General features: G+C 34.4%; 1 protein-coding gene across 1 annotated transcript; it reads right to left on the bottom strand.

Annotated features, from left to right (window-relative positions):
- Positions 1–19,746: 19,746 nt before the first annotated feature.
- LOC127538878 (anionic trypsin-like) lies at positions 19,747–25,159 on the bottom strand. Its single transcript, XM_051962685.1, has 5 exons — positions 25,103–25,159; positions 23,996–24,152; positions 22,904–23,157; positions 20,348–20,484; positions 19,747–19,996 (listed from the first exon to the last, which is right to left on the bottom strand). Exons 1-5 carry the CDS (start codon positions 25,140–25,142, stop codon positions 19,844–19,846), a joined length of 741 nt encoding a protein of 246 aa, XP_051818645.1. The 5' UTR covers positions 25,143–25,159; the 3' UTR covers positions 19,747–19,843.
- Between the last annotated feature and the right edge of the window lie 1,893 nt (positions 25,160–27,052).

Here is a 27,052-nt window from a genome sequence, read left to right as displayed (position 1 = left end):
ATACGGGATTTTTTTTGAGAGCCACTTAGGAAACATTTATCAGCACACCCTTGATTCAGATTCACACAAACTTTTTTTTTTTTTTGGCTGAGGCAATTGGGGTAAAGTGACTTGCCTAGGATCACACAGCTAGGAAGTATTAAGTGTCTGAGATGAGATTTGAACTCAGGTCCTCCTAATTTCAGGAGTGGTGCTCTATCACTATGCCACCTAGCAGCCCCAGACAAACTCTTATAACAAGGATGGTTTCAAAGAATACTTTGGTAATATCCTGGCCACATTTTATCTGCACTCTTTCTCCCCTCTCCTCTATCTTCAATAGTCATATTGACTCCCAAGTACCAATCAATATGTCTAAAAACACAACATCCCCTGAATGAGTTTCTTTTGCTTTTTATGAAAGTGGGACACCTTACAAGAAGGACATACTCAAAATTTAGTGGCTGAGTCCCTGCTGTCCAATTATAACAAACTATTTAGCCCCTCTAGTTATAGTCTTTTAATAACAAACAACAAAGTCACATGAAAAAATGCTCTAAATCATTATTGATCAGAGAAATGCAAAGCAAGACAACTCTGAGGAACCACTACATACCTTTCATATTGGCTAAAGTGACAGGAAAAGATAATGATGAATGTTGGAGGGGACATGGGGAAGCTGGAACACTAATGTATTGTTGGTAAAGTTGTGAACTGATCCAACCAATCTGGAGAATAATTTGGAACTCTACCCAAAGAGCAACCAAATTGTGCATACATTTTGATCCATAAGTGTCTCTACTGAACCTATATCCCAAAGAGTTCATAAAAAAGGTAAAAGGATCTGTATGTGCAAAAATGTTTGTAGCAACTCTTTTTATAGAGGCAAGAAACTAGAAACTGAATGGATGTCCATCAGTTGGAGAATGGCTGATTAAGTTATGGTATATGAATGTTGTGGAATATTATTGTTCTATAAAAAAATGATCAGCAGGATGATTTCAGAGAGACCTGGAGAGACTTATATGAATTGATGGTAAATGAAGTGAGTAGAACCAGGAGAATATTGTATACAGCAATAGCAAGATTAGACAATGATCAGTTCTGATGGATGTGGCTGTTTTCAATGATGAGGTGATTCAGGCCAGTTCCAATGGTCTTGTGATGAAGAGAGCCATCTGAATCCAGAGAGAGGACTATGGGGACAGAGTGTGGATCACAACATACTATTATCACTTTTTGTTGTTGTTGTTTGCTTGTGTTGTTTTCCTTCTCATTTTTTTCCTTTTGATCTGATTTTTCTTGTGTACCATGATAATTGTGGAAATATGTATAGAAGAATTGCACATGTTAAACATATTGAATTATTTGCCATCCTTGAGGGGAAGGGAAGGAAAAAATTTGGAACTTGCTTTGTAAAAGGGAATGTTGAAAATTATTTATGCACATGTTTTGAAAATAAACAGCTTTAATAAAAAAGAAAATGAAATTTATCTAACCATATAAAGAAGTAGGAAGAGATAGAGAAAATAAAAAGGAGGTGCTGGATAGAAGGAAGGGCAAAAACACTAGGAAAAAAAATAAGAAAAGGAGGGAAGGATGGTAGAAGATATGCACCAAGTAGTAAAGCAACCAAATTCTTAGAGAAGACATTAAGCCAGTTATAGGAAGAAATAGACAGCAAAACTATATTAGCAGATTATCTCAACCTTCCTTTCTCAGAATCAGACAAATCTAATTACAAAATAAACAAGAAAGAAACGAGGGTAGTTATTAGATTCCTAGAAAACCTAGATATGCTAGACCTCTGGAGAAACTTGAATAGAGACAGAAAGGAATACACCTTTTTTTTCACAGTACCTGGCACCTAATCAAAAACTGACAATTTTTAGGGCATAAAAGTCTCACAATCAAATGCAGAAAAGTAGAAATAGTAAATGCTTCCTTTTCAGACCATAATGCAAAAAGTTTTATTCAATAAAAGACCAGAGAAAAATATATTAAAAACCAGATGGAAATTAAATAATCTAATTTTAAAAAATGAATGGGTCAAACAACAAATCACAGAAACAACCCATAATTTCATTGAAGAGAATGACAATAATAATCCAACATACCAAAATTTATGGATTGCAGCCAAAGAAGTTCTTAGAGGAAATTTTATGTCTCTAAATAGCTACGAATAAAATAGAGAAAGAAGAGACCAATGAGTTGGGCATGCAACTAAAAAAAAAATTAGAAAAAGAGTAAATGAAAAACTACCAATTAAATACCAAAATAGAAATGCTGAAACTTAAAGGAGAGATTAAGAAAATTGAAATTAAGAAAAGTATTGAATTTATTATTAAAACTAAGGATTGGTTTTATGGGGGGAAACAACAAAATAGATAAACTTTTGATTAATTTGATTAGAAAAAAGGAAAGAAAAAACCAAGTCATCAGCATCAAAAATGAAAATGGCGAACTTACTACCAATAAAAAAGAAATTAAAGCAATAATTAGGAACCATTTTGCCCAACTGTATGGCAACAAATATTACAATCTAACTGAAATGGATATTTCCAAGGACATAAATTACCCAGATTAATAGAAAAGAAAAAAAATTACTTAAATAATCCAATTTTAGAAAAAGAAAATGAACAAGTCATTAATGAACTCCTCCTCCACAAAAAAATCTTCAGGGCCAGATGAATTTACAAGTGAATTCTACTAATCATTTTAAGAACAATTAGTTACAGCTCTATGTAAACTATTTAGAAAAATAAGTAAAGTAGGAGTCTTGCTAAATTCCTTCTATGACACAAATATGGTATTGATACTTAAACTAGGAAGAGTCAAAACAGAGAAAGACAATTACAAACCAATCTCCCTAATGAATATTGAAGCAAAAATTTTAAATAAAATGTTAGCAAAGAGATTCTAGCAACTTATCAGCAGGATAATACACAATGAAGAAGTGACATTTATACTAGGAATACAGGGCTGATTCAATATCTGGAAAAACTATTATCATAATTGACTATATTGAAAACAAAACTAATAGAAATCATATAATAATCTCAATAGATGCGAGAAAAGCTTTTGACAAAATATAGCACCCATTCCTATTAAAAGCACTAGAGAACATGAAATAGAGGGAGATTTCCTTAAAATAATCAGTAGTATCTATCTAAAACCAACAGCAAGCATTATTCGTAATGGAGAGAAGCTGGATGCATTTCCAATAAGATCAGGAATGAAACAAGGATGCTCATTATCACTACTATCATTCAAAATTGTACTAGCAATGTTGGCTTTAGCAATAAGAAAATAAAAAAAAATTAAAAGACACACATGAAGCAATAAGGAAATAAAACTATCACTTTTTGCAAATGATGTGATAGACATATTTACAGAATCATAGAAAATCATCCAAAAGTGTAGTCGAAACAATTAACAGCTTTAGCAAAGTTTCAGGATATAAAATAAACACACAAATCATCAGCATTTCTATATATTACTGACAAAGCCCATCAACAAGAGATAGAACGAGAAATTCCATTTAAGATAACCCTAGACAAAATAATATATTTGTATGTCCACCTGCCAATCAAATCCCAGCAATTAAATGAATACAATGATAACAGCAGCTGTCCATCTTTTTTATCACTGACATAAATGTTGTGGTTAATTGCAAACCTGGATGGAAGTTTTAAAGCATAAGATCATAACATCACATATTCAGGGATATCAGGATTTTAGAAATGACATAAGGGGACCTTCTAATTTTCAAACCACTCCTTTGATGCCAGTCCTTTCCTTCCCCAGTCCTGTCAACTCTGGTGTCACAGAGAGCTCTTCAGTGTACACTGCCTAGAGTACCAGGTACATTTCTCCTCTGCCCTGAAAGTCTTATTAAGTCTTATCTATTGCTTATTTTCTTGCTTTTTTCAGTGGATGTCGATTAGGTATTGCATACCTCCTCACCTCTTCTTATCTCTATTTTTTATGCAAAATTTATTTCAAGAGCTACTTTTACATAAAGACTTTTAAAAATATATTTTTATTTTTAAATTTTTTTCTCTCCCTTCCTCTTCCATATTAGAAAGAAAGGAGGGGAAAGCAAAACAAAAATAAAATAAAGCCTTGTAACAAATATGTATAGTCAAATAGAACAAATTCTGGAATTATCTATATCTTAAAAATATTCTGCACCCAATTTTTCCACTTTTCTGTCAAGAGATTAATAAACATATTTCATCAACTATGCTTTGAAATAATGATTGGTCATTGCATTGATAAGAGTTTTCAAGTTTCTTGAGTTCTTTTCTTGTTACAAAGTATTGTTACATAATAATTCAACTTCTGCTGAATTTATTTCTGAAATGGTCCTTTTTATTTTGTCTGATAGCACAATAGATGCCCATATTATTCATTTGATAATTTGTTTAGACATTCCCCAAAGGATGGATACCTTTTTAGTGTCCAATTCTTTGTCATCACAAAAAAAGAGCTGCCATAAATATTTTTTTTTGTGCAAAAAGAACCTTTTTTTTCTTTTAAAATTCTCTTTGTGGTACTAGGCCTGAAATTTTGAGAGATAATAACAAATTATTTTCTAGAACAAATCACAGCTTCAACAACAGTATGTTACGATGTCTGTTTCCCACCAACATTTGTTATTTTTCTTTTTTTTTTTTGTCACCTTTGGCAATATGATGAGAGATTCTTGAATTTTATCTTGCTGATTATTTATTGATTTAGAAAACTTTTTTATATGATAAATTTTATTTCTTCCTTAGAAAATTACTTGTTCATATCCTTTGAAAATGTATCAATTGGGTATGGCTCTTACTATTATAAATTTGAATCAATTCCTTACATATCTTGTAAATAAGACCTTTATTATCACAAAGTCTTTTTTTCTCTAGTTACGTGCTGATGAAAACTTTATTAAATTCTCCACCCTTATTCCCCTCCTCCCTCTAGTAATTATTTTATATGTATATATTGTGTATACTAATATGTGTATATGTTATTTCCCAAGATGGAATTTAAGTTCCCTAAAGGTAGGGATTGTTCTCGTTTTGTCTTTTTATTCTCATTATCTAGCCCAGTGCTCAGCACTCTAGACACTGAATAAATGCTTGTTGTATGACTAATAAATTGGATGACTGACACAGTCTGCCTTTCAGTTTTCAATATGGCAGCAGTTTCACTCTTCCTCTGCATTTCCAGTCTCCAACCTTTTTCACCTCCCTTTTTTTTTTTTTTTTTTTGAGTTTCTCCTTCTAGTTGGTTTTCCCCTAGGTGGCAGTGACATACTCTGAAATGTTTTTCTTTCTTCGCATTCTTCACTCTAGGCCCCTTAAAAGATTCCATTTAAGATACAAATCAGTAAACTGAATTTCACCTAGTTCAATCCAAGTACAAATGATGAAAAAAAAACAAAACAAAACCTTTTTCAGGTAATGACCCTTCACAGACTTTTTCCTCTCCTGTTGTCCTTGATCTAATTTCTAATGAGAACAATTATATTACATAGTTCAGAATAACACTTTACAAAATATGTTCCTCACAACCTTGTCAGGTTTGTGGCATAATTATTATCATCCCCATTTTGCCATTTTGCAGATGAACAAACTGTGTCTCAGAGATGAACTAGAAGTCAGATCTTCTAATTCTGAATCCAGTGTATTTGCTACTCTCCAGGCATAGTCCTGGACCCACCCAGCCCAATCTTTTTCAGCGTGAATGATTATCTAAAGCTTTATTGAATTAAAAAACCAAAACATGCATATTGGGCCTGAATCATTAATATACATATACACATACACACACACACACATATATATATATCTATTTAAGGACAACAACAACAACAGGAACGTTAATAATAATACTTATATAGTTCTTTAAGGTTTGCGAAATACTTTCCATATATTATGCCATTTGATCCTTTTAAGTAGGTGCTAATCTTATATCAATTTTATTGGTGGAGAAATGAGGCATAGGAACTTTAAATGATTTGCCAGGATTAAATATCTAGTATTTTAAGTGGGGATCTGAACCCAGGTCTTCCTGATTCACAGCTCAAGGGTCTAACTACTATAACATGTTCCTGGGAGTATAGGATCTAGCTCTCTCTGAAGGGATAATCCTGTGGCTGGCTGTGCTTGTGAGATGAGTGATGTCACAAATGATCCTTGCTTAAAAACCCTAGCTAGTCTTCAGAGCTCAAGACCTTCCTTCCACCAGGGCAGAGCCCTGAATTAGACATATGCCTCAATCACACTCTAAATTCTCAATGGACATTCACTGTCTCTGGTGTGCAATCTTTTGTCTCCTAAGTACAGGTGAGCTCTCATCATTAGCCCCAAATCAGACCAGCTTCAGCTCCAACTTCCACTACTGTGTCTAAAATATCTCATCCCTGGCGTTTGTCATAAGGCCTTCCCCCATAGGCCTTATGAATGCCAGAGTCACCCAAACTCCCAGACACCTGATCACAAGGGCTGGCCAGAAAGTGACCCTTCAGTGTGAGCCAATGTCCACTTATGATATGCTCTACTTGTACAGACAAAAATCAGAGAAAAGGCCACAGTTCCTGTATGACTTTGGAAAAATAAAATAAAATCCATCAAGGATAGATTCCCATAGTATGCTTTTTGGTTGTATGTGTTTCCTATTGTGTGTGTTCAACTTTTATGGCTAATTCAGGACTTTCATGGGATGTCCATTCACCCACTTCTTTTATGTTTGAATAGTCATCATATGCACTCCTATTATAAGAGACTAAGTCCTTTTCCTCCCTCATTTCTCTTAGTATGTTCTTATATTCAACCTATTTTTTAAATTTTCTTAATATTATCAAAATAGAATAATGCTAATACTAGGCTTTCTCCCAGTCTTATTTTATATTTGAGTCTTCAAAATCTTAGAGTTCTAAAAATATCCTTGCTTTTTTCTTCTCTTGTGAAAATGTGATGATTCATCATTCAATATCTATCTAGGCATTTCAAAGTTTCTGTCTCTTTATTAGGAATCCATGGAAGTAATTTTTTAAAATCCCATGTTTTCTCATTCAGGATTATATTTAGTTTTTCTGAAAAGATGACATTCAGTTGCAAGCCTTTTCCCTTATATTCCAGTTTTTCTTCTCCTTTCTTTGGTAGCTGTCAGATCTTGTGTGACATTGACATAAAATTCTTGGTACTAGATGCAATAAATACCTGAATTCAAAAGTGAGACAGAACCCTCACCAAACATACAGTGTATTAGGGAAATAAAACAAGTTCACAAATAAGTAAATACAAGACATATGTATAAATACACATACCTATATCTTTCTGTGTATATGTATGTATGTAAATACATATTATCACAGATTCTATAACTAAACCAATAAGAAAAGATCTATTTAATTTGAAAAAATCCATGGAGATGTGAAGAGAATTAGGGTTTCCCAGAGGTAGAGGTGTGTATTCCATACATGAGTGACCAGTATAACGATCTAGGGAATGAAATGAAATTTCATAAGGCATGGAATAGCAAATAAGACAAACTGGTTGAAAAGTGCACTAAGGGATACAATATATGATCAGTCTTAAAAGTCAGTCTTGATCCAGATTCTAAATGGACTTTCATCCACTCTTTATTTCCTGGTATGCAATGTTCCTAAGGGAGTGCTGATGAGGGGCACATACGCAAGAGAAGTGGCAAACATGAGTGACTTATGAAACAGACAAATCCTGAAAAGCAATGACAGACAAAGTAACACCAGTCAGTCCCTGAGAGCCTTTAAGCAGTGTCTCTTTCAATTGAGGGGGGGTTGTGAGGACAGATTGGAGAACCAAACCATGTTGTGTAAATGCTTGTTCCTTCTTATGTTCAGTGATATTCATCTTCTCATATATGTTGTTGTAGCAACAATTGAAGTGAAAAATCACAGAATTTCCCTATTGGTGAAGTTATTGTGACCCTCTCATACATGGCAAAATGAGAGAAGGAAGTTCTATAACTTCCTATAATAGATACCAAATTTCTTGGCTAGAAATAAAAAAAAATGAAAATTTGTTGTTGCTGTTTAATTTCTCCCTGAAGATTTGGAATTGAGAGTTAAGAATTATTATGCTTGATTGCTTTGTAATATGTGTCATTTTAAAATTAATTTTTAATGTGCTGTTTCTAATTTAATTAAACTATAAATTAATTATGACCTTGCATAAGGGTAATTGATTTAAATAACACTCAGGAACTGAAAGGAAAGGCACAGGGACAAAAAGTGAATGGGGAGCCATCCCTACCAGTCAGGTATTGGCATTGATAGGTACTCTTATGAGTGACCTAGGTGGCACAATAAAGCACAGAGTACTGGGCCTGGAGTCAGGAAGATTCATCTTCTTAAATTCAAATCTGCCCTTATTTACTAGTTGCATCATTTTACCCTATTTGCCTTAATTTCCTCATCTGTAAAATGAGTTGAAAAGGAAATGGCAAATCACTCCAGTATCTTTTCCAAGAAAATCCCAAATGGGACCACAAAGAGTTGGACAGGGCTGAAGTGACTTAACAACTTTGAGTGAACTATAAGGAATGATTAATGACCATGCTGTTTAGTGAAGGAAAATAAAAGGGGAGGTAGATCAAATGGCAGTACTTTTCAAGGAAAACTGGTCAGAAAGACAAAATAGGCACTGGCATAGAGTCAGCTCATTTTCCTGCCCTTCCTCAAGCCTAGTTTTTTTTATTTTGTTCTGGTCATACCTGTCATTTCTTGCTGCTACATACATTCACTGATTGCATTGGGTCCTACTTGTGTTCAAAGGACCTTAGGAGTCATCCAATTCAACCTCCTTATTTCACAGAAGAAAAACCTAAGACAAAGAAAGATGAAGTGGTTAGCCTAGAGTTACACAGGTAATAAGCAGAAGAGATGGATTTAAAATAAGGTTCTCTGATTCTATTTCACTATTCTATATTTCCTTGTACTTTTTTAAAATGTTGGAATAATATTGAAAAAACCCTAGGCTTCTGATATTACTCTCATTCCTCCTGTTTTACAAAAAAAGTAGGTTTTAAATTATGTCCACACATGACTAGAATGCATTTCCCCTGTGACAATGCATTTAAATACATTTAAAATCATTAGAACAGAGCTAAGGGATCTAAGAGAAGGATGTGAAAGAAAATAGATATGTTCCTGAGAGGGATGAAGCCTTCTTTATCCCTTATGGAAATACTCATCCTCAGATATAGCTGCCATAGAGAGCCTTTGTCAGAGTACTTAAACTGTATTTGGAGAAGGGAATAAAGCCCCAGAAAAGGAGGGAACATGGCAGATAATGGTAAAGCGATACAAATTTCTAGAGAAAGTTTCCCAAAGAGAAGAGGGAAAGATTGACCTGAATTCCAAAAACAACACTTTTAAAGAGAAGTGAGAAAATGACCTCTACAGAGAAAGGGATAACAATAAAGTCCAGACACAATATGGACAAGCAAAATGGACCCTTTGCTATATAATTATTGCAAATTAGTTGTTTCTGCTCCTCCAGTGAGAACAGGCTTGTCATTCTAAGAACCCATCTGTTTCCCATCAAATAAAGTCTCAACTACAGTATGACATCATAAAAATGAAGCAATACATATATCTTCACTGGAGATTTGAGGCTCAGAGGAGTGAAAGAGAATTAGCTTGAATGTTTATGAATTTCGATGAGTCCTTCATATGTTTTATATTTTCTGTGGGGCAAATTTTGTCTTGCGTGCAATTTTTATAATTAACTTGTGAGTTGCATTGTGTCTCTTTTTGAAAAGATACTGAAGACATGTATATCTGCAGTAATACAGATATAATCTACATTCTGAAGTTTCTAGGGAAAACCCCATTAGAAAATAGGAGGGTCAAATAAGCCAATGTTCTGAGGTTCCTAACTTTACTCTGGGTAAAGTCATGAGACAAAGGATAGTTTAAGAAATACTTTTAGTTTGAATCCTGTCAATGTAAATCCAGAGACAAGGAAAATGGATGTGGATTACAAGTGTTTTTAGTCAGATCTTTGGAAAAAATCAAATAGAACCAAGGACAGAGCCCCAATATGCTCTATTAATGATCTTTTTTCAACACTTGATCTTTATCTAGTTCTAAAGCCACTTATTATCTAGCCAAACTGTCTAGCCTATCTATTTATATATTATTCAAAAGATGGCACATGGTAATTGCTTAAAGACATTGCCAAATATTTTGTTAAAATCCAGGCATTTCTTTGTGATTTATAATTATTCAAGTAACTGTCTAACCTTCTTCTCAAAAAAACAAAAAACAAAAAAACAAAAAACCTAAATGAGAATTAGTATAGTGTATGTTTGGAGAGAAATTATGCTGGCTGAACATGATTACCACCTCTAAAAACCATCGTTTTAACAATGTCTTCCAGAAGTTTTAGGAATTGAATTTCTTATTGGCCTATAGTTTGATCAATCTACCTTCTTCCCCTTGTTGGAAAATAATAACAACTTTTGCTTCTCTCTCCTATGCCTTTCATTTGCTATGATTTTTCAAATATCTAATCATACCCACATATTCTTTCAATATCATGGCATGCAGTTCTAGTGACCAAATTCAGTGATGACAGCTAAGTACTGCTTTTCTATCTTCTTACTTGTGTTAAATTTAATTCCTTGAAAATAATTTTTCCTGCCTTTCCCAATCTGAATTACTGTTATGAAAATATCATCAAACTTATTCAAACATATAGTTTGTTATTACATGTCATCCACCCAAGACACACAAAGCTTGAACTCACAAGTTGAGACTCCTGAGTAGCTCTGATAGTATTTTCTAAACTCCAATCAACTTTGATTTTTATTGGCTTTTATTTCCTCAAGATTTGCCATTTATCCTAGGAGAATATGCACTTATATTTAGAGGTAGAAAAAAGGACAAAGAGATTTAGAGAGCCTCCAGGAGCCCTGAATAAAAGAATCTATTAGTAACCCAAACTCCCATTTCTTTCTTGGTTTGTTCAGATATGATCAGATAATATTCCCCCAAACCAGTTTAATATTAAGATATTAGGCTTTAGTGATGGAGAAACTCAAAGCATTGCTGCAATTCTCTTCCTTCTACTTTTTCTTTCCCTTCTTCCTCCAAACAATACTAACACCACAAATTTATCTTGCAAGAGTATAGGGTACCAGAAAAATCTTTTATTCCTTTATATACAAACTCCCATTCTGTTCATTTCAGTAAATTCTCACATGCATAAATAATTTTTTTGTGCATGGAAATGTCTTTATCATTTAAAAGTCATTTGTCTATGAAAAGGCTAAAAATAAGAGAACTGATACAAGATGGTAAGAAAGGCAAAGATGGCAGGAGTGGGGGGCAGGGTTGGGATATGAAATGACCTTCTGCTTTACAAACACTTTCTACTCTTAGAATATAAAAAGCTGAGTGCCTCCATGGAAAAATCAACCAAATTCTGTCAATATGAACCCTCTCTTGATCCTGACTTTTGTTGGAGCAGCTGGTAAACCCTTGTAATCATCTTATGTTATTTCTTGCTGCCTCTGGCCTGTTAAACATTCTGGCTATTCTCTCAATCCATCTTTTCATCTTTTTCTTCAGTCACTGTTCTTCCTCTACCCCACCCCTATATCTATCTAGCTTTTCTTTCATTTGTTAACCTCTTCTAGACTCCCTTTCCAATCATCCTTCATTTCATCCACCTCTCTCTGTCCCCAGTATGCACAACTATAGGATCTTTTCTTAACCAAACTTCTGCATGCAGTGATAGACTTGTAAATATGTAGAAAGGAAACTTCTAGAGAAATAAACTAGAAAGGAAGGAAACAGGGAGCAAATAGGAAAAAAAAAGTCTATAGATCAAAAAGCATAGATTCAAAGATAAGAGAGAACCAGTGAATGAGGAAGCTAGTCTGGAATGGAAGGGACATGAGAAATGATGGGACTAGATCACATTCATAGTAATGAAATGTAAGCTTCTTAAAGAAAGAAAACATTTCATATTTATCTTTGTATCCTCCATATCTAATGAGAAAAGGTGCTTAATCAATGACTCAATTTATTCATAAAACTAACTCTTAGTTTTATTTATTAATTCAATAGTTTTCTTATTTTCAATTTTATTAATCTCCCCTTTTATTTTCAGAATTTCAAATTTGGTATTTAATTGAGGGTTTTTTAATTTGTTCTTCTTCTAGCTTTTTTAGTTGTAAGCCCAATTCATTGATCTTCTCTTTCTCTATTTTATGCACGTAAGCATCTAGAGATATAAAATTTACTTTAATAACTACATTGGAAATTATTACCAAATTCTTTTTATGACACAGATAATGGTGCTGATACTAAACCAGGTAGGGTGAAAAAAGAGAAAGAAAATTATAGACCAATTTTCCTAACAAATATTGATGCAAAATATATAATACAATCATCTTTAAACATTATCTTAAAATTTGACATTCAATAAAATAGGTGAATCTCTTTTGTTTTTGATGAAAAGACCAGAGATGAATGGAAACAGCTCTTCAAATACAGACCTCAAGAGATTCAAAAAAGGTAAAAAGGAAAGAAAAAAAAGCTATGTTTCTTTTAAAAGTTAACAACTTTACATCCCTATATGGGAAGATGATATTAACAAAAAGATTATAGAAAGTCATCACCAGGCTAATACACTAATACCAAGTAGGATTTATACCAGAAATGCAGGTCTGGTTCAATATTAGGAAAACTATTGGCCTAATTGACTATATCAATAACCAAACTAACAAAAATTATATAATTATCTCAATAGATGCAGAAAAAGCATTTGATAAAACCCAACACCCATTCATGTTAAAAAAAAAAAACCAACAACAACAACAACACTAGAGAGTAGAGGAATAAATGGACTTTTACTTAAAATGATCAGTAGTATCTATTTAAAACCATCAGCAAACATCATATGTAATGGGTACAAACTAGAACCATTCCCAATAAGATCAGGGGTGAAACAAGGTTGCCCATTATCACTAATGTATTAGAAATATTAGCTTTGGCAATAAGAGAAGAAAAGGAGATTAAAGGAATTAGAATAGGTAACGAGGAAACCAAAATATCACTCTTTGCAGATGATTTGATGGTATTCTCATAGAACCCTAGAGAATCAACCAAAAAACTACTAGAAACAATTCACAACTTGCACAAAGTAGCAGGATACAAAATAAATCTGCATAAATCATCAATATTTTTATATATTACCAATAAAGTCCAGCAGCTAGAGACACAAAAAGAAATTCCATTCAAAATAACTGTCAATTGTATAGAATATTTGGGAACCTATCTACCAAGGGAAAATCAAGAACTATATGAATGCAACTATGAAACACTTTCCACAAAAATAAAGTCAGATCTAATAAGCTGGAAAAATATCAAATGCTCATGAGTAGATCAAGCAAATATAATAAAATAGATAATACTACCTGAATTAATCTATTTATTTAGTTCCAAATCAATCAAACTCCCATGAAATTATTTTACAAATTAGAAAAAAATAATAACAAAGTTCACCTGGAAGAACAAAAGACCAAGAATTTCAAGGGAATTAATGAAAAAAATGCCAATGAATGATGGCCTAGCTGTACCTGACCTAAAACTATATTATAAAGCAGTGATCATCAAAACCATTTGATACTGACTAAGAAATAAAGTAGTTGATCAGTGGAATAGGTTAGGTTCACAGGGCAAAATAATCAATAACTATAGCAATCTAGTGTTTGACAAACCCAAAAACCCCAGCTTTTGGGATAAGAACTCACTGTTTGACAAAAACTGCTAGTAACATTTGAAACTAGTGTGGCAGAAACTAGGTATTGACCCACACCTAAGACCATATATTAAGATAAAGTTGAAATGGGTTCATGATTTAGACATAAAGAGTGATATTATAAGCAACTTAGAAGAATATAGGATAGTTTCTGTGGAAAAGGAAGGAATCTGTGACCAAAGAAGCACTGGAACTCATTATTTTTTTTTAATTTTATTTTATTTAATAATAACTTTGTATTGACAGAATCCATGCCAGGATAATATTTTTTACAACATTATCCCTTGCACTCGCTTATGTTTCGTTTTTTCCCCTCCCTCTCTCCACCCCCCCCAAGATGGCAAGCAGTCCTATATATGTTAAATATGTTGCAGTATATCCTAGATACAATACATATTTGCAGAACCGAACAGTTCTCTGGCTGCACAGGGAGAATTGGATTCAGAAGGTAAAAATAACTCAGGAAGAAAATCAAAAACGCAAATAGTTCACATTCATTTCCCAGTGTTCCTTCTTTGGGTGTAGTTATTTCTGTCCATCATTTATCCATTGAAACTCAGTTAAGTCTCTTTGTCAGAGAAATCCACTTCCATCAGAATACATCCTCATACAATATCGTTGTCGAAGTGTATAATGATCTCCTGGTTCTGCTCATCTCACTTAGCATCAGTCCATGTAGGTCTCTCCAAGCCTCTCTGTATTCATCCTGCTGGTCATTTCTTACAGAGCAATAATATTCCATAACATTCATATACCACAATTTACCCAGCCATTCTCCAATTGATGGGCATCCATTCATTTTCCAGTTTCTAGCCACTACAAACAGGGCTGCTACAAACATTTTGGCACATACAGGTCCCTTTCCCTTTTTTAGTATCTCTTTGGGGTATAAGCCCAATAGAAACACTGCTGGATCAAAGGGTATGCACAGTTTGATAACTTTTTGGGCATAATTCCAGATTGCTTTCCAGAATGGCTGGATTCATTCACAACTCTACCAACAATGCATCAGTGTCCCCGTTTTCCCGCATCCCCTCCAACATTCATCATTATTTTTTCCTGTCATCTTAGCCAATCTGACAGGTGTGTAGTGATATCTCAGAGTTGTCTTAATTTGCATTTCTCTGATCAATAGTGATTTGGAACACTCTTTCATGTGAGTAGTAATAGTTTCAATTTCTTCATCTGAAAATTGTCTGTTCATATCCTTTGACCATTTATCAATTGGAGAATGGCTTGATTTTTTATAAATTTGAGTCAGTTCTTTATATATTTTGGAAATGAGGCCTTTATCAGAACCTTTAATTGTAAAGATGTTTTCCCAGTTTGTTGCTTCCCTACTAATCTTGTTTGCATTCGTTCTGTTTGTACAAAGGCTTTTTAATTTGATATAATCAAAACTTTCTATTTTGTGATCGGTAATGGTCTCTAGTTCATCTTTGGTCACAAATTTCTTTCTCCTCCACAAATCTGAGAGATAAATTATCCTATGTTCCTCTAATTTATTTATAATCTTGTTCTTTATGCCTAGGTCATGGACCCATTTTGATCTTATCTTGGTATGTGGTGTTAAGTGTGGGTCCTTGCCTAATTTCTGCCATACTTGGAACTCATTATTGAACATCAAATAAATTATTTTGATAATATTAAGTTAAAAAGTTTTTTGTACAAATATTAGGCAGACAATATTAGAAGGGAAGCAATAAATTGAGAAAACATTTTTACATTTAAGGGTTCTAATAAAGGCCTCATTTCTAAAATATATAGAAAATTGACTCAAATTTAAAAGAATTCAAGCCATTCTCCAATTGATAAATGATCAAAGGATATTAATAGACAATTTTCAGATGAAGAAATTAAAACCATTTCTAGTCATATGAAAAGACTCATAATTGTCTTAATTTTCATTTCTCTGTTCAGCAGTGATTTAGAGCACCAAAAGGTGAAAATTAAGACAATTCTGAGATTCTACTATACATCTCTCAGTTGGCTAAATTGACAGGAGAAGATAGTGACAAATGCTGGAGGAAATGTGGGAAAACTGGAACACTAATACATTGTTGGTGCAATTGTGAATGGATCCAGCCATTCTGGATAACAATTTGGAACTATGCTCAAAAAGTTATCAAGCTGTGCATATCCTTTGATCCAGTAGTGTTTCTACTGGGCCTGTATCCCAAAGAGATCTTAAAGGAGGGAAAGGGACCCACGTGTGAAAACTGTTTGTGGCAGCCCTTTTTGTAGTGTCAAGAAATTGGAAGCTGAGTGGATCACCATCAGCTGGAGAATAGTTGAATTAGTTATGGTATATAAATATTATGGAATATTATTGTTGTATAAGAAATAATCAACAGGATGATTTTAGAGAGGTCTGAAGAGATTTACATGAACTGATGCTAAATGAAATGAGCTGAACCAGGAGATCATTGTGCACAGCAATAGGAAAAATTATGTAATGATCAGTTCTGATGGATGTGACTCTTTCCAACAATGATTTGATTGAGGGCATTTCCAATGATCTTGTGATGAAGAGATCATCTACACCCAGAGAGAGGTCTGTGGGAATTGGTGTGGATCACAACATAACATTCTCACTCTTTTTGTTGTTTGCTAACTTTTTGTTTTCTTACTCATTTTCTTTCCTTTTTGATCTGATTTTTCTTATGCAGCAAGATAATTATTTAAATATGTTTACCTATATTGCATTTAACATATATTTAGCCTATATAACATTTATTGGCTTACTTGCCATCCAGGGGAGGGGAGGGAGGAAGGAAGGACAGGAAAATTTGGAATAGAAAGCTAGGCAAGGGTCAATGCTGAAAAATTATCTGTCCATGTTTTGAAAATAAAAAGCTTTAATTAAAAAAAGAAAGAAAAATACAACTTGCTAAAAGGTACCATAATTAAACATCTATTTCTACCAAGTTTAACATATATTGGATTACTTGCCTTCTAGGGGAGGAGGTGGGGGAAGGGGAAGGAAAATTGAAACACAAGGTTTTGCAAGGGTTAATGTTGAAAAATTATCCATGCATATGTTTTGAAAATTAAAAGTGTTAATACAAAATAAAAATAAAATAAACAAAAAGTACCATAAACCAATAATTTTTATACTTTTTCCCCACTCACAACACCTTTTTGCTAAAGAAATTTCTATGCAACCCAAAATATATAGATATATAATAGAGGTATACAAACATTTACTGATAATAAATCATAAGGACATTTATTTTAAACAATTCTTTGGTATACATGTTTTTTCACTTATTAAGGTTGAAAGCAAAGTTGCATACTAATAAGATGAACATGTTACTTTATTTTTACATAAATAATTAAATCTTAGTAGAAGATTTCATATTTTCACTGTCACCCAAATTTTTCACAATCCTCATATTCAGTTACTTGACTCCAAATGGGTTTGCAACTTAAGAAACTTTGCCACAGATCATGAAGTAATATCAATACAAAACATATATTCACCAAGAGATAAAACATCCAGATTCTTTAAGGATAAGTTAAGTGAGTTACAGCAAGAAATAGACAGCAAAACTATACTAATGGGGGAACCTGAACTATCCCCTCTATATCATAAACAAATTAGAAGAGCAAGGAATAGTCTACCTGTCAGATCTACATGGAGGGAAGGATTCATGACCAAATAAGAGCTAGAGAGGATTATGAAATATAAAATAAAATATTTTTATTATATAAAGTTTAAAAGCTTTTGAACAAACAAAATCTATGCAAATAATATTGGGAAAAAGCAGAAAGTTGGAAAACAATATTTACAGTAAGTGTCTCTGATTATTAAAGTCTCATTTCTCAAAAGCACAGGGAACAGATTCAAATTTATAAGACCAGAAGCTATTCCCCAATTGATAAATGATCAAAGGATATGAATAGACAGTTTTCACATGAAGAAATCAAAATTATTTATAGGCATAGTAAGAAGTGATCTAAATCATTTTTGATTAGAGTCAAAATTGCATATCAACACAACAATGAGATCCCACTTCACACTAGTTAATATGACATTAAAAAAAAAAGAAAAATGATAAATGTTGGAAAAGATATGGAACTACTATTGGTAGAATTGTGAACTGATCCTATCATTCCGAGAGCAATTTGGAACTATGCCCAAAGGATGAAGAAATTACATACCCTTTAATTCAGCAATGCCACTACTAGGTCAAAGAGATAATAAAAAAGAGAAAGGGACCTATGTAGAGGGCCAGAACTTTGGAGAAGTATACTTGAAACAAGGACATTTACAAGGGGCTACCTCAGTTAATAATGGTTCTCTAGTATACATATACTTAGTACTTAGCATAGTGATATAATGGTTCTCTAGTTCACACACATTCAGTATGCTGTAATTCTGTAATTGTAATAAGGTATTTAAGGACTGAGAAGGACTAGAAATGGGGCATTCCATTTTTGACCATCCTCCTCATGGCTTTCCTGCCTCCTACATTCCAGAAAGCTAGCCTGAACATTACAGACCTACATATAAAAAAAAATTGATGAAAAACTTTTTGTGGTGCCAAATATTGAAAACTCGGGGAATGCCCATCATTGGGACATGACTGAATACTCTGTGGTATATGAATATAAATAGAATAGTAATATACAATAAGAAATGAGCACAGAAAGATTTCCAAAAAATCTGAAAGACCTGATAAACTGATGTAAAGTAAAATGAGCAGAATCAGGAAAACATTGTACAAAGTATCAACAACATTGTGTGATGATCAACTATGTATGACTCAGCTCAACAACACAGTGAGCCAAGAGAAGTATAAAAGACTCATGAAGGAAAATGTTATTCATATCCAGATAAAGAACTAATTAACTCATTGCAGATTGAGTTCCACTTATTTTTTCCCACTTATTTATTTTTTCCCATGGTTTTTCTGCCTTTGATCTATTTTCTTTTTCACAACTGCAATAAATATAGAAATATGTTTTACATTATAGTACATATAAATTTTATCAAACTGCCTACCATTTTCAAAAGAGGGGAGGGAAAATGAGAAAGGAGGGAGGGGAAAAATTTGGGACTCAAAAATCTTATTAAAATTAATGCTAAAAAATTTTCTAGATGTACAACTAGAAAGAAAATAAAATACTATTTAAAAAATTAAAAAGGAGAAAACTAAAGGCCTGAAAGAGGTCAATGTCTTGCCCAGTAATACACAGTTTCAGGCATTAGAGTAGTTTATTCTGCAACACTGTAGTATATTGACATGATATTTTATACATCTATGATATAAACTGTTTTATATATATTATTTGTATTATGTAAATTTATAAACTATGCTCATAGTATATAAATTATATAACTATGATGTACTTTTTGTTAACTGCACTTGTTTCTTATCTCTATACCATACTAAGCTCTACAGGCCAAGGAACATGTTGTAGCTAAGATTTTTATCCCCCAGCACAGGGTCTAGTTGTAGTCATTTAAGTGATTATTGAATAACTAAACTGATAAAAAATTGAAATGAAAGATGATGTAGCAAATGAAAAAGAGAGTCACAAGGAAAGCACTATGGTAGGAAAATTTAAGGAAGAAACTATAGAGGTAAATAGTCCTTTCCCAGCCTTAGCTCCATGTGTTTCCTTTAGGGATGACTCCCAGTTTGCCTATGATACTTAGAAGGGTTGTAACACTAATTCCTCAATAGCTGAGGATAAAAAAGGATTAATGTTAAATAACTTCCTGAACAACTGGCAGAAGAAAAAATGGATATATTATGCATGGGTTTTTTTGTTTTTTATCCATGGGGAAATATTCTTGTTCAAGAGAGAGCCACTGTCTTGTGTTAATATGAGCAGTTACCTGGATTGACTTCTGGAGGGGAGGAGTATGCTATATTGGTACACATCAGTCCAAAAGCATTCCCATTTTTTTAGATGAAAAATGAATAGAAACTCAAGAATAGGGCAAGAGCAATTAATAGAACATCATTTTATTAACAGGGTCATTTTGTTGGCATCATGTTCCAAAACAATAGTCCCAAGGAAAGGAGAGAAACAGGGGTCAAGGGTCTTTAGCTGTTCTGAGCAATGGTTGCCTCAATCCAATCCACATAGTTGCAGACTCTGGTGTAGACACCAGGCTTATTCTTCTGAGCACAGCCATAGCCCCAGGAGACAATACCCTGGAGTTCTCCATTACACACCACTGGTCCACCTGAGTCACCCTAGAGATGGAGAACATAGATGAGTGAGAAGAGGAAAAGGAAGAGATTGCTGCCCATACCATAGTCTGAAGCTTGGGATCATAGACTCAGATTTGGAATAGATCCTAGAGGTCATCCAGTCCAATTTTGGTCTCTACGGTTCTCTAGTCTTTCAAGAATATTACCTGCCCCCCAAATCTTAATGACCATTCCCTTTTAGCCCACCTTCAACTCATCTTGAAGTGCTCTAGAAGATATAGATGAGGACATATTCCTTCTTTTTTTCAGAGACCTTGATATTTCTCCAAATCCTCATCCTTATTGGGCTTAAAGAAAGTGCTGTTTTCTTCTTACAGAAAGTTAAAATCTTACCTGGCAGGAATCCTTGCCACCTTCCAGGAAGCCAGCACAGACCATGTTTTCTGTGATCTGACCAGGATAGGAGGATGTGCATTGAGCATCAGACAGAAGGGGTGCATTCAAACACTGCAGAACATCTGGGTAGTCAGCTGTGAAGAAAATGGGATTGGAGGAGGGTAAGAGTAGCTATCACGTTAGAGAAGAAAGCACAATCTACCTAAGTGTTCAGTCTTAAGAACTGATTTGGTAGAAAGGGACTTGGGAACTTTGGTACACAAAAGAGAAAATAGTTTGTATTTCTCCTTCATCTGAATTCCTATAATTTCTAGAAATTGCTAATGACACATCTCATACTTCTCTGTATGAAGATTATTTGTGTAATTGTTTCATCCCTCCTACTAGACTGCAGAAAGGTAGTGATGCATAATAGACAGAGAAATGCCTTGGAATTATGAAGATATATATTTTAATATTGTTCTGACACATATGGGCTATATGACATGGGGCAGATGACTTAATTTTTTAGTTTTGTATCTAATTCTTTCTGAGAATACTAAGGTGCAGAGAAGAAGCTGTTCTACAATGGTAAAGGGGTCATCTTTTTGTGGCATTCCCTATTTCAATGAAATCACTGATGCAGACTCTCTTTTTATGTTTTTTCAATTATAACCTCCTTCAGGGAAGAATCCAGTTATTCATGGCTATCTGTTTTCCATAGCATACAGCACAATTCTTTCTATATAATAGTCACCTGAAAATGTTGGATAAGTTTATAGACTGGGATAAGATTGTCCTATCCTTAACTCTCACTGAAAATAGTATACTATTATCATGTGTATTTGAAGCATTTGCAGTTTTGACAAATTTAACATGCATCTCTAGAAATACAAAATGGACTTCTGAAAAATTACAAAATGGGTTTCTAAGACAGTTCCCTTTATTTTAGGGCAACTAGATGATGCAGTGGATAGAGTGTCAGTCTTGGAGTAGTAAGTTCCTGTTTTTAAATCTGGCTGATTATAACTACATGAGCAAGTCACTTAATCCTGTTTATCTCAGTTACCTCTTTTTAAAAGTGATCTGGAGAAGGAAATGACAAATCACTTCAGTATATTTGCCAATAAAACCCCAAATGGAGTCATGAAGAGTTAGTCATGACTGAAATGATTGAACACTAACATCCTATATTCCATTTGTAGTATTTTGGGGTGCCTGAAGTAGTAGGTACCAGGAAACATGGAGAATTGTGTGAGCTGATATAAAAAAGTATGAAAACTAATTATATTTAGCATAATAGCTGTTATTTAATATCTAGCATTATACAAAGGACTAAATCAATTTGGGATATATGAAACAAGGCATCTCAGTTTTAAAGCTGGGAAAGGAAATGTTTTGAGACATAAGAGGAAAAACTGGCTGCTTATATAATCTATAGTCATTTAGACCTAGAAAGGACATTTGGAACTATCTAGTCCAACCATTTTTTTTAGCAGATCAGTAAACTGTCTCAGAAAAATAAGGTGATTTGTCTAAAGTCATAAAGAAAAGGGACTTTCAGACCTATTAATTTGCATGATCCTCTGCCTCTAATTCAACATTTCATTTATATTGGAGGACCAAACAGAGTCAAGAGGGAGTCAGAACTTTGTGTAAGCTCTCAAAGCTAATAAATTTAGGAGATGAACCTCAAATCAAGGTTTTCTTCAGTCTGCTTTCCACCCCATCATCCAGTTTACTTTTTATTCTTCAAAATGGTACAACAATTTCATGCTATTTAGAGGCTAGAGGCTATGTTAGAAACAATTGAATCATGTCTAAAGTTTGGTCATTTCAATTATCTTTGAGTCGTTGTGACCCCACTTGGGGTTTTCTTGGCAAAGTGTTGAAGTGGTTTGCCATTTCCTTCTCCTGCTCATTTTCCAGATGATCAAACTGAGGCAAATGGGGTTAAAGTGACTTGCTCAGGATCACACAGCTAGTATCTGAGGCCAGATCTGAACTCAGGAAGATAAGTTTTCCTAATTCCAAGCCTAGTACTCTACCCTCTATACCACCTTGCTGCCAACAAAAGAGGGAGAGCTAGCTTTGTCTAAATTGACAGGTGTTAGGGTAGAGAAGGGAGCTGAATAAGAGATGAAGTTAGAATGCCATAATAAAAGAAATAATTAGAGAATGTTATCTGTATCTTATAACTTAACTATTAAATGTTTCTGGATATCATGTTGACTAATTTTGCTCTTTTCCTAAATTCTTAGAAAGTTTCTTCTTTCCAACACTTTGACATTTAATGGTAAGTGCAAAGTACTGGGGATGTATCCAGGAGGTAGGCTACTGTTAATGGGATAGTCAAAAGAAATGAAAATTTTGGGAAAGTGGCTTTGGAGTATTTCTATGTTGGTTGTTGTCAGCAACCAAGAAATATTTTCCCCCTGGGATCCCAGAGATCAGGAAGGGAGAGGAAAGGTACAGGCATAGTATAAATAAAAATAAGAAGGGAGAAACTGATTTAAAGTTAGTGGAGATGTGTTGATCTAATGCAAAAGTAAGGGACAGGGCAAAGCTACTCACCACCAAAGCTTGCCATGTTGCCCCAACCAGAGATGAGACACTCAGTGCCTGCAGGTGCACAGGTTTTGGGCAGAGAAATGGTAGCCACACGAGAGTTGAGGACAGCTGGGGTTTTCAGCTTGATCAGCATGATGTCATTATTCAGGTTACGGCTGTTGTAGTTTGGATGGCGGATGATCTTTTCGGCATCGATGAACTGTTCATTTCCCTCAAGGACCTCAATGTTATGCTCTCCCAGTCTCACCTGCATTCGGCTGATGAAGACAATTTTTTTTCAGTGTTGGATGTGACCACTAAAGGTACTCTCTTCTAAGAACTGGATAGACTTTGTACCTAGAATTCTGTACATCTTAGATCATTTTAAATGTAGAGTTTCTTGTTTATTTTTCATTCTCAAAGAGGACCATGACATCAAGGAGGTGATGCCATGATATGCAAGTGAATTGGATTTAAGTGAGGGAGAGCTGTTCAAAGTTACTTGCCTCATTTTCCCCTCCAGAGCCATCTGGGTCCAGTGACAAGATATAGGTTAAGATGACTGGAGATGGCCTTATATGAAATGGGAGACCTATGTCTTTTTAAGCTAAAGTTTTTAACATGTCTTAGTTTTATTGTCAGCTCCCATTCACTGATATGGAATTATGTGTGTGTGTGTGTGTGTGTGTGTGTGTGTGTGTGTGTGTGTCCAGCACTGACTATAATCCTGCTCTAGGTGGACATGTAGGAAGTGGATATTGCAAAAACCTGCTGGCTTTTTGCCTTCATGATAGGGTGTTATAGAGGAACAAAACATTATTCCTAAGCATTTGAAAGCTGTGCTTTATTCCTAACTCTGGGTTTTTGCTTACTCTGTATCACTCATTTTCAGTCATGTATCACCACGTTTAATTTATGAATCACTCTATTCCCATTCTATTCTTATATCCACTTCTTTTTATTTCAGTCTGAAGTTTGGATCATGAGTCTAACTTCTTGGAATTTCTGCCTTTCACCCCAAATTGCATGCATTTTCCTCCATGAGGTCTCCAAAAGCTACCATAATTAACTGGTTGTAGAACCCACCCTGGGGCCAGCACCAGTTCTGTCACTTACGATTTGTAGCAATGAGCAGCTGACACCACCCACTGTTCATTGATGAGGGAGCCACCACAGAAATGGTAACCAGAATTTAGGGACACCTGGTAGGGGAGGCTGTTCTCACAGGTGTAGCCCCCGACGATCTTGTCATCATCATCAGTGGAGAAAGCAACTTGGTGGGGGGAGAAATTTGGAGAAGGGAATTTAGTAGTATGTGAAGCCTAAGCCCTAGGAATGCTTTCTAGAATTTGTCTTCTACAAAACCCCTCCCAAGTATGGAGATCACTGCAATTATGACCAGGGTTAACATAATCAATAGCTTTATTTTCCTATCTACATTTCCCTCTGTTTCTATTTCTTTGTCTTTGTCTCTGTTTCTCTTCTTGCTTCTTTCCCTACATTTGTCTCCATTTTTATCTCTCTCTTTCTCTATTTCTTCCTCTGTCTCCATCTTTCTATCTTATAATTTCCACCAAACTGCATTCTCCATTTCACTCTACCTTATCTTACCAGGCTCTTTTACATTCTATCTCCTAGGTTAAAAACAGAGAGAAATATTATTTTCACATGTAGTAGAATAAATCAAGTGTCATTAATTATGCATCTACTCTTGTTAATCTGGAGGACCCAAAGATAAAAAATGATTTTTTTCCTTCAGAAGCTCACATTTCAATACTATAAATGTGATTCTGTCCCTTCCCTTCTCCAGTCTCTTCTTTTCTTCCTCATTCCCTGTTTTTTCTCTTATCTTTGACTCTATTGTTTTTTGACTTCTAGTTTTTTAAAACTTATTCCTGTTTCCTCCCTTCTTAATTTGTTCCCCTTGAAGTTTCATTTCTACACATTTCCAGGTCTATTACTGCAGGGAGAGGCTTGATTAAGAGAATATCCTATAGTTGTGCATACTGGGGACAAAGAAAGGTGAATGAAGTAAGAAGGGGATTTGATAAGGGAAACTAGAAGAGGATGGCAGATGAAGAGAGAACTAGACAGATATAAGGGTGGGATGGGGGAAGAGCAGTGATGAAAGGAGAAGACAGAAGAATAAATTAAAAGAATGACTAGCATGTTCTATAGGCCAAAGGCATCAAGGGACAACATAAAGTGATTAGGAGGGCTCACCAGCTGCTCCAACGAGAGCCAGGATCAACAGAGGGTTCATGTTGGCAGGATGTGGTTGAATTTTCAATGGAGTCACTCAGCTTTTTATATTCTACCAGTAGATGTTTGTAAAGCAAAAGGTCACCTCATACCCCACTTCCACTCCCCACACCTGCCACTTTTCCCTTTCTTACCATCTTGTATCAGTTCTCATATTTTTAGCCTTTTCATAGATAAATAACTTTTTAACGATAAAGAAATTTCCATGGGCATTCCAAGTTGATGCCTGTGAGAATTTACTGAGATGGAGAAAATGGGACTTTGTAAATAAGGTAATTGAAGGTTTTTCTCGTGTTCTACACACTTGCGGGATAAACTTCTGGTGATAGGGAAGTTTTGAAGACGAAGGAAGAAAAAGAGAAAAAGGAAAAGAGTGCAGCAATGTCTTGTCTCTCCACTCTACAAGCCTAATATCTTAGTATTAAATTGGTTTGGGGGAATAACCATATTTGAACAAACTAGGAAGGAAATGGGATTTCAGGTTACTAATAGATTCTTTCATTCAGGGCTCTTGGAGGCTCCGTAAGTCCCTTTGTTCTTATTTCTAACACTAAACATAAGAAATATTCTTCTAGGACAAATGCCAAATCTTGAAGAAATAAGAACCAAAGTTGAATGGACTTTAGAAAATACTACCAGGCCTAATTAGGAATCTCAACTTGAAAGTTCAAGTGTTGTGTGTCTGAGGGTGAGTGACATATAATAACAAATTTGAATAAATTTAATCAAGTCTTCATAACAGTAATTCAGATTGGGAAAAGTAGGAAAAATGGTTTTCAAAGAACTGATGTTTATTACAAGTTTATAAAGCAGCATCTAGCTGCCATTACTGAATTCAGGTCTCTAGGACTATATGAATGGCATACCATGATTTTAAAAGAACATTTGATTACAGTGGCTAAATTATTCTCAATGATATTTAGAAAATCATAGCAAATGAAAGGAAATGGGAGAGAAAAGCAAAAATTTTTATTATTTTCCAAAAAAAGTGAAGAAGGTAGATCAAATTATAGGCCAATGAGAAATTCAATTACTAAAAAATTCTAGAAGGCATTGCTAAACAATGATTTTTAAAAGTGGCAAACACATTCAGCCAGCATAGTTTTCTCTCAAAATATATATTATACTAGTTTTATTAGGTTGTTTTTGTTGGGTTTTGTTATTGTTATTGTTTAAGGGTGGATTGTAGCTTGAATAATTATGAAAAAAATCACAAAGGATACCGAGATTTTAACAAAATATTTGGCAATGTCTTTCAAGCAATGATACCATATACCATCAGGTGAATAAAATAGAAATAGGTGGACTACAGAATTTGGCTAGATGATAAGTGGCTTTAGAACTTGTGATGACTGCGTATTTTAAAATCATCCGGAGTCAGGAATTCAGGTTAGGGGAAAATCGTCAATCTTTATTCTTAGTGAAGATGAAGAAGGATCGAAGGTGAAGGGGAATCGGAGGTGAAGGGGGATCGGAGGTGAAGGGGGGTCGTGATAGCATGTGAGCAGCTATGTCAAGAAGCCAGCCAGCAGTCTCTCTTTTTCGCTTCCCTCTCTGCTCCCCTGCCTCCACCACCAAAATTGTCATTTCCTATACAACACATCAGGACTTGCACAAAGAGTGGGCGGGGGCCATTCTTTCTCCAAGCATATATATTAATAGAGTAAGGTGCAATTACTATTTGGCCTCACATACTTGGGATCTCAGTGCATCAACTCAAGCCTCAGCCCATTACAAGAACTAAATAAAGATCAAAGTTGAGAGATGCTCTTTAATGGAGCACATTAGAGCTCTGTCTTTGGTTGTATTTGATTTTTTTTTTCAAAGATCTGAGTAAAAGCACATGTAATACATGTTCCCATTTTATTCCTTCTGGGTTTACATAGCAAGATTCAGTCTTAGAAGCATTTC

This window comes from Antechinus flavipes, chromosome 5 (assembly GCF_016432865.1).
Source record: "Antechinus flavipes isolate AdamAnt ecotype Samford, QLD, Australia chromosome 5, AdamAnt_v2, whole genome shotgun sequence".
NCBI lineage: Eukaryota > Metazoa > Chordata > Mammalia > Dasyuromorphia > Dasyuridae > Antechinus > Antechinus flavipes.
The sequence above is the reverse complement of the archived record's forward strand: the minus strand, read 5'-3'. Positions and strand labels throughout refer to the sequence as shown.